Source organism: Brassica rapa, chromosome A01 (genome assembly GCF_000309985.2).
Source record: "Brassica rapa cultivar Chiifu-401-42 chromosome A01, CAAS_Brap_v3.01, whole genome shotgun sequence".
Lineage (NCBI taxonomy): Eukaryota > Viridiplantae > Streptophyta > Magnoliopsida > Brassicales > Brassicaceae > Brassica > Brassica rapa.
In genome coordinates this window covers 10,629,261-10,643,695 of record NC_024795.2, presented here as the reverse complement: position 1 = coordinate 10,643,695, position 14,435 = coordinate 10,629,261, and the positions used below count along the sequence as shown (strand labels likewise).

Below are 14,435 nucleotides of genomic sequence, written 5' to 3'. Positions count from 1 at the left end.
AAACAAGAAAATTGGTTCAAATGTTATATTCATTGTACATGTGTAATCAGGCCTTTTGATCCATTTATATATGAATTTTCCTAAAAACTTCTCAACGATATAATACTAGTGGTTAAAACTTGGTGTGTGTACTGTGTACTAGTGTACTACCATTTGGTTATATACATATTATTTTTTATAATATCATTTTGTAACCTAACTAATTAACTATCTTCCAAATATAATATTACAGAAAATACGTCATATATATTAAATATGATTTATTATAACAGTTTTGAAAGTTTGTTTTTTTGTCTAGAATGCTGCATATTTTTCATAATTATTATAAACGAAGATAAGACCTACGCCTTTCACAGAGTGAGTTATATAGTTAAAATATAAAAGATATGATATTGAGAAAATTTAAAATTTATATATGATCAATTTTTTTATATATGTATACAATTTTGGATTGTTTATATAATCATCTATGCGTTTGACAGAAAACCATTTTAATTGGAATTTTGGATTAAAACTTCAAATTTATGATGGATCTGATACATTCGAATATTTTCTTTTACTAACTTGGTGAATAAGATTTATATATTTTTTTGATTTTAAAGTTATAATATTTTTTAAAATATTATATTTTTACATTTTTTTGACAACAATAGATAGAAAAATTAAATATTTTAAAAAACAACTACAAATTGGGTTAACCCATATTAGATGAAATTAGTTTTTTTTGTTTGCAACCGATACTTTACTTTAAATACTTGATGATGGTATTCTTTGTTTGCAACCGATACTTTAAATAGAATGAAAGCTACATGAACGTGATATATAATATTAACTACTACGAAAGATCATTATTAGCGTTTTCCTAAACTACAAAAACAATTAGACAATTCATTTCTTGGTGTCAAAGTTTTTTTAATCTTCAATAGAAAATTTCTAATTTAAGTTTAAAAAATTGTGTAGCAAGGAAAAATATTTGATATATAAATTCAAAGAATGATATACAGGGGATTTAGTTAGGAAATAATTAGGGGATTTAATTTCTGGGTCAAAAGGAAATAAAAAAAGATACTAAGCTCTAAAATATTTGCTACCATTTCAGTGATCAATGATAAGAACTAAAATATGAGATATAAAAAATTATTCATGCTATTGTCAAACACATATAATTGTAGTGACTAAAGTAAAAAACAAATAGTATTTTAAGATAATGAATAGTGTATTCTCAAGTTAGAGGGGATAAAACATTGTTGGAATGTAAAACCCTTTTTTGAAAGGATAAAAGACCGTTGAAGATGTTCTTAGGTCAACCTACTTATCACCAATAAGTTTTAATTAAAACTCAGTAACAAATATGAATTTAACAAAAATCTTGTTACATGTGTCTATAATCAGGCCTTTTGATCCATTTATATATGAATTTTCCTAAAAACTTCTCCACGATATAATACTAGTGGTTAAAACTTGGTGTGTGTACTGTGTACTAGTGTACTACCATTTGGTTATATACATATTATTTTCTTATAATGTCATTTTGTAAACTAGCTAATTAACTATCTTCCTGATATAATATTACAGAAAATACGTCATATATATTAAATATGTTTAATTATAACAGTTTTGAAAAGTTTGTTTTTTTTTGTCTAGAATGCTGCATATTTTTCATAATTATTATAAATATAGTTACTATTTGTTTCTCGTGTTGACATCACGTATTTTAAAAATGTTACTTTTACGTTTAAGTACTACTTTTTACCATATAGGTTGAAAAAAAAACATATTTACGCCAAAAATAAATCTATGAATTATGGGAGATTTAAGTGAAAATAATTTATTGTTTAATATATTTTTATTTTACTTATAAGAAAACATAGAGAATTCTTGTGGTTAAAAAAAACATATAGAATCGTTAATGTGGTTTTGGAATAATACTTTAATCTTTAATAATTTGTAATTAAAATATTGAATTATTTTATATTTCCATAAACTTTTTGCTTCCGGATACGTTCTTATCCGTCTCAACATTAGTCAAAAATGCTAATTACAAGAAAACAGATCTCATTAAACTTTTTACTAAGGGCAATTCTAATAGTCTTTTCTAATTTTTTTGTCAAAAAAATAATTTTCAAAAAATAAAATGACCAAAATAGCTATTTTTTATTTTTTATTTTGAAAATTTTAATATTTAGTTATTAGTTTTTTTTTAAAAATTTGGAATTTCATTCTGAGAACTCCATCACTTAACTCTAAATTCCAAATCTAGATTAGTTAGCTCTATGGGTATAAGTGTATATTTATCCATTATTTTTTGTTCATTTTTCTCTTTGAAAACTATTTTATAAAAATAAACTGAAAATGACTATCCAAAGAAATTTATGTTTTACTATTATTTATTTATTTATATTTCTAATAGCATTTGCGCTATTATAATTTTGGTTTTAAAAATCTACATTTGTTATTCCTTTTTATGCATTTAATTAATGGTCTACTATAGGAGGAATATCATTGAAATATTTGATTGATCACAATTATGTATATTCTCCTAAAACATCTAATCTATTAATTTAGGACCATATTATTTATCTACTATTAACAAGTCAAAGTATGACCACTTAAAAAATTAGTTAATATGACATATTTGATTACACTACAAGAAAACACAAGTTTTACGAGGGCGGCTTTCCTCGTGACTTCGTCGTAAAAGCAGTGTTACGAGGAATTAGCGAGGAAACCCGTTTCGTCGTTATACGTTTTTGTCGTAACGCATATATCCTCGCTAATTCGTCGTAAGGTAGCGAGGAAATGATTTCGTCGTAAAGACTACGTAAAGCTTCCACGTAAGGACGTCGCTATATTTCCTCGTAAATACCTCGAAAGGAGTTCCTCGTAAAACACACGTAAATAACTCGAAAGTAAATACTCGTAAAGTAAACGTAAATACCTTGAAAGTTTTCCTCGTAAAAAACACGTTAAGTTTCCACGTTAATTCCTTGGAAACTTTTCCTCGTGAAAACCTCGTTAAGCTTCCACGTAAAAAAGTCGCAAAATTAGCTACGAATTTACTTCGTTTCGTTATTTTACAGAAATATAAAAAATTATAATTAAAAAACTAATTAAAATTATTTAAATTATTAATAAAATTAAAATTCTAAAATAATCAAAACCAAAATATTTTATATATAAATAAGTTTTGAATTTATAATACAAGAACCGCCGATCAAATAAAAAAGAACTAAGAGCTAGTCGTCGTGAATCGCCCGGTAGAATTCATCACTCCTCCTCGCGACATTCTCCTCGGCATGTGTGTCGTCGGATGTTGACTCGCCTGGAATAGGATTTTGTTGTCGCATGTTCCTCAAAAAGTTCTCCCAGTCCGGATTTGTGGCCTCTACAACGTCCAAGAAGCCCTCGAGTCCACCCACACGAGCTGTGAACACAGATCGCGTCGTGGTCAACTCGTGACGCAGCTCAGTGGACTCTCTACGCAGCTCTTCGGACTCTCTACGCAGCTGAGAGACTTCATTATCCCGTCGCTGACCATAAGACGATGTCGCTCTCGGAACATCGTTGACGGAACCAATCCCCAACGTCCGTCCCCTTTTTTTAGGGACAACCTTAAAAACAAAAAATAAATATTGTTAGTAAAAATTTAAAGTTAAAAATTAAATAAATAATAAAAAAATTTAAAATTTTAGAAAATTTACCTCCTCGTAAATCTTATCCACTTCAGGTGTGGATAAGGTGACGGGTAATCCATCGGTGGACTGCTGGGTCAGCTGGGTCTGGCGGTCTTCAACCCGAGCAACCAAGTCGTTGTAGATTTGCTCGGACTTGCCATCTAGAAATACGCCCGCCTTGTTCTTGTGGGTCTTCTCGTAAAGTTCCACAAGAGACGGGAAATGTCCCGTCTCTTTGGCCTAAAAAATATTTTAGAAAGTTAGAATATTAAAATTTATAAATATATATAAAAATTTGTATTTAATTAAAGATTTAATTACCATTTCCAAACGGACACCGGCGTGGGGTTTTTGGTCCGTAGTGTGAAGCATCGGCCCGTTCCCGTGCTCATCAACCGTGTTACGGGAGTTAGAGCAAGACTGGGCGACTCTAATGGAATCAGGAAGACGCCAATATCGGATGAGGCCATCCCACACATCCGTGGTGAGCTCAGCGGGTTTGCCACGCTCATACCCCTTCACGATCCAGTCACCCTTCCAGTTGGAGACCGTGTCCAATAAGCAAACTTTCGCCTTCGCGACAAACTTCTTCTTCACCGTCTCAGTGATCCCCAAAGCCCAATGATATTTTTGCTGTTGGAAAAAATATATAAATTAATAATTAGATTTTTAAAAAGAAATTTATAAAAATCATGAAAAAATTAAAGTATATATATATATTTAATTAATAGAAACTTACAGCGTAAATTTTGAACCACGTCTTTCTGACGTAGTGAGGCGTCTTACTCCAGTTCGGATGTGGCATGGACAAGTAACCTTTGATCGTGTCGGTTACGTCCGATGCAAGACAATTGTCAACCCCAAACCTGGAAAAAAACAAATTTAAAATATAAATTATTTTTTAATGTTATAAAAAAAATTTAAACGAATTGAATAAAAAAAATTAATGTAACATACCACAAAGTTCCGTCCGGTCGGTCGGGGTCGATGACTGGTAAACCTTCTCTGCCTGGTAGACGGAGAATGTCCTCTACAGTGTACTGCGAGTAAGGAGCACTCGGAGGCACCATCAAGTCGGGATGAATTTCGGCGGGCATCGCCGGAGGTGCCATCGGAGGAGGACAAAGGAGGAGGCATCGTCGGATGAGCCATCGGGGGAGGCACATGAGGAACCGATGGTGCACTAGAAGAAGGAGACCCAGAGACTCTCTGAGTGTACTGAGTCTCGGGGACAGTCTCCTGACCCGAATAACCGGGAGCTGAAGAAGACGACGGGTCTAAACGACTACCCGGCTCACCAAACATCTCTCTGTAATGGGCAGTAAGTCTACCTTTTCGAACCTGAGAAAAAAATTTAATTTTTTAAATTTTCGTCAACAGTATATTTCCCAACATTATCCACCTAATCAACACTAAATAACATAATATCCGTAAACCTATCTAAATTCCCTATACTAACCACCTAATCTATCCTAAACTAACTAAATTAGAGAGTAATTAGAGAGGCTTACCATTGCAACGAAACATGGAGGAAATGGAGAGAGGAAGTGGAGAGAAAGTAGAGAGGAAAGAAAGAGTGAGCGCTCGGTGGTATATATAAGATTACATACCGTCGCAAATTCCTCGTAAGTTTACGACGAATTACAGAGGCCCGCGTTTTTTTTACGACGAAATAGCGACAGACTACAAAGGCCCGCGTTTTGTTCTACGAGGAATTTACGAGGAATGACAAAGGCCCATGTTATTAGATACGAGGAAGTTACGACGATTTAGCTTACGTGGAATTACCGAGGAAAGCTTCCCTATAAATATACCCGTAACTCTCCTTCTCAACCCACACACAAACTCCCAAATCACAATCTATTTATCTCACATCATACTCCCAAATCAAAATTCCAATTCAAATTATAAATATTTGAGAAAAAAAGGAAGAGAAGAAGATATTGGAATTTATGTGGGCGAGACTTAAGTATTATAATTGCTGGAAGTCTTGCCACATGTAAATCTGGTATCTCTCTTCTTTTTCTTTTTTTTTCTAGTTTTTACTCTACGAGGTGTTTACGACGATTTATGTTACGAGGTGTTTACGACGAATCCGTCATACGTGGAATTAAAGAGTGCCTCGTTCGTCATTTACTTTACGGGGTATTTACGACTATTTACCTTACGAGGTTTTTACGACGATTCCGTCCTACGTGGAATTAACGGGTTTTGCTTTCTTTATTTTTTTTTAATTTCGTCGTTATTTCCACGTTACCTAACGAGTCCTTTACAACGATTCGGTCATACGTGGAATAAACGAGGATTACGTCATAAGTTCGACGTCAACTTACGAGGAATTAACGAGTAGTACGTTTAAATCCCTAAAATCCGAAACCCCAAACCCAAAACCCCATATTCCTTATATTCCAAACTCCATCTTTATTTCCATTCCAAACCCCATGTGTAGTCCATCCAGACAACATCCCATAGGCAGGAAAGTTACTTATGGTCCACAAAAGCATAGCTCGCATCGTAAAATTCGTCTTCGTTGAACAGTCGTACGTCCTCACCCCTGTTGACCACAAATTCCTCAACTCTTTTATCAGTGGTTGTAGGAAAACAGCCAGAGACCTTTTTGGATGGTTCGGACCAGGTATCAATATGGTCAAGAATAGCAATTCCCGTTGCATGCACATCTCCGGTGGCAGGTTGTATGGCGTAAGAAAGACTGGCCACAATGAATATTGTCTCCCTGACATTCCGAATGGACTAAATCCATTTGTGCATAATCCGAGATACACATTCCGGCTATTGCTAGCGAAATCCGGATGTACTTTGTTGAAATGTTTCCAGGCTCTTGCATCTGATGGATGAGTCATCTCACCATCCGTCTGAGTATGCTCGGCATGCCATCTCATCTTTCCAGCAGTCTGCTCTGATTGATACAATCTTTTCAATCTGTCTGTAATTGGTAGGTACCACATCCTTTGGTACGGTACCCTATTACGTCTTCGTCCTTGCGGCTTGAATCGTGGCTTCTTGCAGAATCGACATTCTTCTAGCTTCTCATCATCTCCCCAATAGATCATGCAGTTCTCGATGCAAACATCTATCATCTCCGAAGGCAACCCAAGACTATAAACCAATTTCTGAATCTCATAATAAGAATCAGCAGACACATTGTCTTCCGGTAAATACTCTTTAAACAAGTCCGCCCATTCGTTCATGCAACTTTCAGGTAGATTGTGATCAGTTTTAATATTCATCATTCTAGCAGTCAACGACAATTTAGAGAGACCTTCTCTACAACCACTGTAAAGTGGTTGATTCGCCGCGTTTAACATTCCGTAAAACTTTTTTGCATCTATATTAGGTTCTTCATCTTCATCATGAGCTACGAATGCATCAGCTACCATATCATGAACCCTATCATAATCTACCATCTCCTCCTGATGGTAACTATGTTCATTATGCAAATGATGATTAACCGGTTCTTCCTGAAAATTGCTATTACTACTACTAGCTTCATTCTGATCATAATTAAAATCTTCCCCATGTTGAAACCAGATATAGTAATTTGGCGTGAAACCTCTATTTATTAAATGCTTCCAAACACTTTCACGGTTTGCCAATTTCGAATTGTTGCATTTCCGACAAGGACAGAACATCTTACCACTTTCTTGGGCGAGCGGTGTTGAATCTGCTTGATGCATAAATGTCTCCAGCCCCGCAAGGTATTCTTTCGTCACTCTCCCGTTAGCATCTCTATGCATATACATCCAATTCCGCAACTCGTAAATAGTCCCAGAGCCAGCCATTTTTTTTTCTTTCACGTTTTTTGTTGTTGGTGTGTTTAAAATGATGTTCAAACATCCATATTTATAGGAAATTTTGAATCTGGTAGTTGTAATTTTCCTATGAAATTACGACGAAAATTAATTGGATGGCCAAAAAAAAAACGTGAGCCACCTACCAAGTTGGTGGATTCAAAATTTCCTTGTTAAGTACACGTAAAATATTTCGTCGTAAAGAACTCATGAAGTTTACGTCGTATTTACGAGGAAATAGTGTTTCCTCGTAAAAGCCACGTCAATTTACATCGTCTTTACGACAAAAATCTTTTGTTGTGACCTTACGACGAAATAACGATGCTTTTCTTTTTCCACGTACTTTCCTCGCAAAATCAACGTACTTTTACGAGGATTATTTTTCCTCGTTAATTCTCCTCGTTAAACTTACGTTTTCTTGTAGTGTTATTTACATTAATAATAGACCAACTATAAATTTATTTTTTAATTATAACAAAATCCGTTGACAAAAATCTAACAAAATCTAACTAAAAATTATTTTTTATAAAATAAATATTAATTAATTTCGTAATTAGTAATATAATATTATTATAAATCGATGTTAGTTAAAACTTTATTCTAAAACAAGAAAATACAAATTTTATATAAATTTTATAAATATATTCTGTATTATATAAAAATAGATGTGATTTGTGAATTAAATATGGGAAAATTATATGAAATAGGTAAATCAATAAATTTTGTTTTTTTTGAATTGTTTCATTTAAATAAATTTTCATGCATTATTAAAATCATCTGTCATATGAAATAGACATAACTATTAATTATTTACTGTCATATGAAATAGACATAACTATTAATTTTGTTATTTTATTGTATCTAACTTGAAATATATTTGTAAGTAATAAAAATAACAAAGTAAAATATATTACACAAATCATTATATATTAATAATGCCGAAAATATATAAAGAATAATATCATAGAAGTACACAATAGATAACTTTAAAATAAAAATATTATATTTAAAACATTTGTATTAATAGCAAATACATTTACAAAAAAAAAAATATATGTATTGATGTGCGGGTCCAAATCTAGTTATTTTATTAATTTGACAGTTTTTCTTTTTGATAAATTTTGACAGTTATGCATTATTTTAGTAATTATCTCTATATTCAATAGAAACTATCGATTTAATGGGACATTTTCTCAGCCTCCCCATATATAAACGTATCAAGTGTGATACTTAACATGGGGAAAAGGAGAGAAGCCACGAAAGTGCTTCTTACAAATGGCTACTCACGATATCTCCTTCAGTTCAGCTTTTGTCTGCAATGCTCTTCATCAAAAGTCTGAGCATTTTCTTTGCAACACCGTCTCCAAAGTGACGTCGGCTCAGGCTGTCACCGTCAGGCGCCGCTCCGCCAACTATTGTCCGTCTCTCTGGGATCATCAGTATCTTCTATCACTGGAGAATATATATGCGGTACATACATATCATTCTATAGATGCATGTTTCATTCAACATATTATATAGTGAACATTGTGAATTGATAGGGTCTAATTCATTCTATTAGTATTAAATAGATTGATAAGAGATATGATTTGTTACTTTATGTCCAAATTCATTTCACAAGTTGAGATTTCTAACATTAAAGAAGATCTCAATATATAGAAAGAAGTTGAATCAACGGAGAAAGCTAAATTGTTGAAGGAAGAGGTGAGGGAGACATTAGTTAAGACTCAAGGTTCTCTTGAGCAGCTAGAGATGATCGATTCCTTGCAAAGACTCGGAATATCTTATCATTATAAACACGAAATCCATGATATTTTGAAAAGAATTTACGAGCAACACCACGAAATTGGGAGGGAGTCACCAGATCTCCATGCGACAGCACTTGGCTTTTTCCTCCTAAGGCAACATAGCTTTGATGTCTCACAAGGTTATTACATACTACCTAAGTCATTATATTGTAATAACTCGAAGGGCCGGTTCGAAGTTTTTTGGGGTCTCTCGGACAATTTTTTTAAAAAAGATTTTCAATAGCAAAACAATATTTTCAAGATAAAAGATTAGTATAAAGTGAGCTTTTATTTATTTTATGATATTTTCAATGATAAAACTAATTATACAAAATTTACATACTTAACTTTTTCTAAAAAACTAATTAAAAAAATTAAGCCTCTAATATCATAGGTCTTGGGGGCCTCCTAACTCAGCAGGCCCTAGTAACTTATAGTACTATTAACAAACATGTGACTAATCAAGGGATCGTGTCAACACCAAGGTACGGGCTGAGTAGTTCAGTCTTTTGGTAAACAGTAAATAATTAATAGTTATGTCTATTTCATATGACAGATGATTTTGACATCTTCAAAAGTGAAAATGGAATATTCAGAAAGACTTTACCCATCAAGGGTGTACTCTCTCTATACGAAGCTTCTTATTTTTCAATGGATTCAGAGTTTAAACTCAAGGAGGCTAGATGTTTTGCAAATGAGCGATTAACCGAGTTTATCGCGGAGAATAGCACAACTATTTTGGGGACAAATGAAACTTATATCTTAGACATGGTGAAACGAGCCCTAGTGAATCCGTACCATTGGAGCACTAGGAGAATAGAAGCAAGATGGTACATAGATGTGTACCGGAAAAAGCATGATATGGATCCACTCTTGCTAAAGTTTGCAGCACTTGATTTCAATATTTTACAAGCAAATCATCAAGAAGAGCTTAAATTAATTTCGAGGTAACTATCAAGTGATTATATACATGTTTATTATCTCACATGAAGATATATGGGTATTTTTTAAAACACTGGAAGATAAATGAGTGTATATATGTATATGTTCATTGATTAGCTTCTTGTCACAAATTTAATGTAGCTGGTGGAACAGCACAGGACTTATGAAACAACTTGATTTTGTAAGAGACCGAATCACAGAGAGTTACTTTTGGACAATTGGAATATTTTACGAACCAGAGTTTAAATACTACCGCAAGATACTCACTAAATTATTCATGTTGATTGCGATCATGGATGACATCTACGATATCTATGGTACATTAGAGGAGCTCGAGATTTTCACAAATGTGGTCGAAAGGTAAGTATATTAATACTATAATAAACATATGAAAATATCATGATTCAAGAACAGTATTTTTAGAAAGTTCTACAATTATAAGTTTAAATTTTTTCATATATCTTGGACAGAATATTTAACTTTTTATTAGGGTTTTATATTCTGGAGATATGTATTGATTAATTTGATATTATTCCAAGTTATTTGGATCATCAAATAAATTTTAATTATTAGTTATTAAATGATAAACTATGGGCCATTTACAAAATAATGAAAGAAATGATTATAAACGAAAATTGAAAATTATTTCGAGATGTAGTTTTCAGTACTATGTATGCAGAGTATTTAAAAGAAAAAAAATTGTTTTACAACTACATGTGCACCATATATAACAGTTGTTTCCTCCTAAAGAAGTACTAAAATCTACGAAAAGTTTTGGAAAGATGTGGGGTAGAAAAATGTGATTGTAATTTGGATTTTGTCTCCCATTATACCAATCCTAATCCATATATTTATTTACTGTCCCTTACAGATGGGATGTGAATTTAGTCGAAAGACTTCCGGAATACATGCAAATTTGTTTTCTATTTCTATACAATGAGATCAATCAAATTGGTTATGATGTGCTCAGAGACAAAGGACGTAACATCATCCCTTACCTCAAACAAGTTGTAAGTTTTTCTATATATTTCTTTTATATAATATCATATAACAAAATTGATGTTATATATATATATATATATATATTTATTTAATGATATTTTCCTAGTGGACGGATCTATTCAAAGCGTTCCTAACCGAAGCGAAGTGGTACAAGACTGGACACAAACCAAGTTTTAACGAATACATGCAAAATGGTTTGATCTCGAGTTCTGTTCCAACGATATTGCTCCACTTTTTCTCTATCCTCTGCGACCAGATATCAGACCAAAATCTAACCGATGTGTCTAAGAACCACCACTCTATTGTCAGGAGCTCAGCCACCATTCTCCGTCTCGCCAATGATCTTGCCACCTCAACTGTATGCATTCCTTGTTAATTTTTCATAACAACAAATAAGTGATGTGTTTTCCATATTATATAAAACTGTGTGTTAAAAGATAAAGTAACAATATATTTTTGAAAATACCCCAACTTATTAACGATATTGACAGATGTCGTTTTGAAAATACGAGGTTACGATTTGGCTATCTAGTCAATATACCATATAAACAATTGTGTGGTATACTTTTATTAGAAACGAGAAAAAAAATCAGTAACTTTAACTTACCACTAAACGTCATAAGTATTAACACTAATTCTTTGACAACAATTCTGAAATGTTTCATAAATACATCATTGAAATGAAAAGCACTAAACTTTCATGATTTACAGGAAGAGATGGCAAGAGGAGATTCACCAAAGTCAGTCCAATGCTACATGTACGAGACAGGAGCCAAGGAGGATGCGGCACGCGAACAGATGCAAAGTATGATCATCGACTCGTGGGACGTCATAAACTCCGCGGCACACACTTCTTCTCTTCCAAGTGGTTTCGTGGCAGCTGCCGCAAATCTTAACCGCGTGGTACAATGTATATACCAGCACGGTGATGGCCACGGCTGTCCCGAGAAAGCCAAGATCGTTGATCACATCCAGTCCGTACTCTTCAATCCCGTTCCATTTCAGATGTAAAATTCTGTATTTACCCATTTTATATATACTTTTCATCAGGGAAAATAATTGACCCTAGTTGAGAGCTTCTCCAACAAAGAGATGAGGATAGATTTCAACTGATTATTTTATTTTTTTAAATAAAAAATTGGGACAGAACAGTAAAAATCGATCTTGTAAATACAACTTTTAAGAACCCTTCAAAATGCTTTAACGCCACTTGCATCACTTTTATTGGTTCACATTTTTACGTTTTCCTTTATGAAATAATTATATTGGTTTTAGTAGTATTATAGTAGTTAGATACTGACTGTTAGTATATCACCGATAATGTTGCTCTGAGAACATTAGAAATGTTATTTAACTAGCTTTACAAAGCTATCTTTAATAAGAGTTTTACAGAGTTTTTCACTAATAAAAATTACAAAAGGATTAGAAAGATAAGAGATGGTTTCTCAATGAAGAAATTCTCCCAAAATTTTAATATACTTAAGTGAGAAATGTTTCTTATGAAATGGTTTAATTTATTAAAAACTAGTGGTATTCCGGCGCTACGCACCGGGTTCGTATGTTTTGGTTTCTGATGAATTGATAATTGATTTTTAGATCCATTTGATAGTGGTTGGTGATAGTAGTGTATTACTTTGTTTTGTATTTTTTTAGGTCAAAGAAAAATATCATAAGTGATTTTTATATATTAATGAAATAACAACAGAATAAATAGTTGATAGTTGCACCAAAATAAATATAATTTAACTTAAATAAACATAAAATAAAGTTGATGTTCCAAAATAAAACACGTAAATGCATGTGTTTATTTGTAATTATCCTTTTAAAGCACCAAATTAGGGGTTCCGTTATGAACGTATTTGTTAAATACTTTGTCTTTGAATCTATTTTGAATCTACTAAGTGAATTTTTAATCATAGTCCAACATTGCTCGGATCTGAATTGATAACTTAAATATTCTTTTCCCTCTTCGAAATAAAGAAGTGAAGTGAGCAAAGCAACTTGTGTATTTGTGGTATGTGGCATATGTTCTTCTTCGCAAAGAAGTTGGTGAGGCTACAGAGGTAGAGCTGCTTGAGAAAAGCTTCATAATGATGTACACGATTAGGTGCGATAAATCCTTGCATAACAAAAGGCATGTGAATGTTTTAATTAATAATAATTTACATTTATAATATAATGTACAAAAAGATGAATGTTACTTACTTTCTACAAATTGTTTTCAAATTCAACTCAGCAGTACAAAAATTATGATATTTATTTGACATATTTTATTGAGAGTGTTTTCTTACTGAATGTTATTATTGGTAATGCTAAATCTTTATTAATATGGCTTAAGAAACTTTCCAATGAAACTTTTTTGTATATGAGAGATTACTTCATATTAATGTTTTTTTCACTTTGATTTAGAACTTTCATTTTTATCATATTTTTATTAGTTAAATTTTCTCTTTTTAAGAGAATTTACTTTTTATTCTAAAAACTCACTTTATTTTTTTTGAAAATACAGAGAAAACTAAATAAATGAGACCTTAGTTTAAAAATATTAGACTTAATCATATTTTCAAAACTATTTTTTTATTATTAATATATAATATGACCTTAGTTTAAAAAATAAAAACCATGAAATATAAGAATACAAAAATGAAAGTTAGTAATTTTTCATTAAAATATGAGATTTATTGGTTTGTAAAATATCCTCTTAAGATTTTTTCAAAAAGTGTTTGGTTTCAGAAAAATATTAATATTCACTCTAATTGGTTTATATATATATATATATATATACAAATACAATATATATTATTCATGCGGCCTATATAAATCAAATATAAAATAATTTATGCAATATATCACTTTGATTTGTTTATCAAAATACAATACTATATCAATAAAATACTATATCAACAATGCAACACTCTAAAATATAAAAAAGTATAGTAAACAATAATAAATATTGGTGTAGAATTTGAAAAAAGAAACTGCGCGGACGCGCGGATCAAAGTCTAGTTTAAAGTTATTATCTAAAAACAAGTTTACCTTTTCTTATTTTTATCCACAGTTTTGGTGAAGAGAAAAAAACTTTATATTTTATTTAAAAAAACTAATTTGGAAGAATGAATAGTTTATTGCAAATTCAAAGCCACTGACGGGTATTAAGCTACCCGTCTAATGAGCAATCATGTTTATGATTTTCTAGTGAATGGATTGGGATTAGTTTATTG

At 32.0% G+C, this 14,435-nt stretch overlaps 1 protein-coding gene and 1 long non-coding RNA gene across 2 annotated transcripts; one reads left to right on the top strand and one right to left on the bottom strand.

The window, feature by feature from the left end:
- Positions 1-125: 125 nt before the first annotated feature.
- Positions 126-6,319, bottom strand: LOC117133457. Its single transcript, XR_004457276.1, has 2 exons — positions 4,414-6,319; positions 126-4,307 (listed from the first exon to the last, which is right to left on the bottom strand). It is a non-coding gene; the product is annotated as an uncharacterized LOC117133457 (long non-coding RNA).
- A 1,617-nt stretch (positions 6,320-7,936) lies between these two features.
- On the top strand, positions 7,937-14,144 carry LOC103869246 ((E)-beta-ocimene synthase, chloroplastic). The gene is made up of 7 exons (XM_009147317.3): positions 7,937-8,953; positions 9,143-9,410; positions 9,827-10,217; positions 10,354-10,572; positions 11,084-11,222; positions 11,321-11,572; positions 11,926-14,144. The coding sequence occupies exons 1-7, from the start codon at positions 8,759-8,761 to the stop codon at positions 12,223-12,225; spliced, it is 1,764 nt and encodes a 587-aa protein (XP_009145565.1). The 5' UTR covers positions 7,937-8,758; the 3' UTR covers positions 12,226-14,144.
- The last annotated feature ends 291 nt before the right edge of the window (positions 14,145-14,435 follow it).

What these genes read in the sequence shown, in the direction of transcription:
- LOC103869246 (XM_009147317.3), top strand. Translation starts at nt 8,759, where the DNA reads ATGGCTACTCACGATATCTCCTTCAGTTCAGCTTTTGTCTGCAATGCT. An exon ending in GAGCTTAAATTAATTTCGAG is followed by an intron (nt 10,218 to 10,353) that starts GTAACTATCAAG and finishes AATTTAATGTAG; the next exon opens with CTGGTGGAACAGCACAGGAC. An exon ending in TCCCTTACCTCAAACAAGTT is followed by an intron (nt 11,223 to 11,320) that starts GTAAGTTTTTCT and finishes ATATTTTCCTAG; the next exon opens with TGGACGGATCTATTCAAAGC.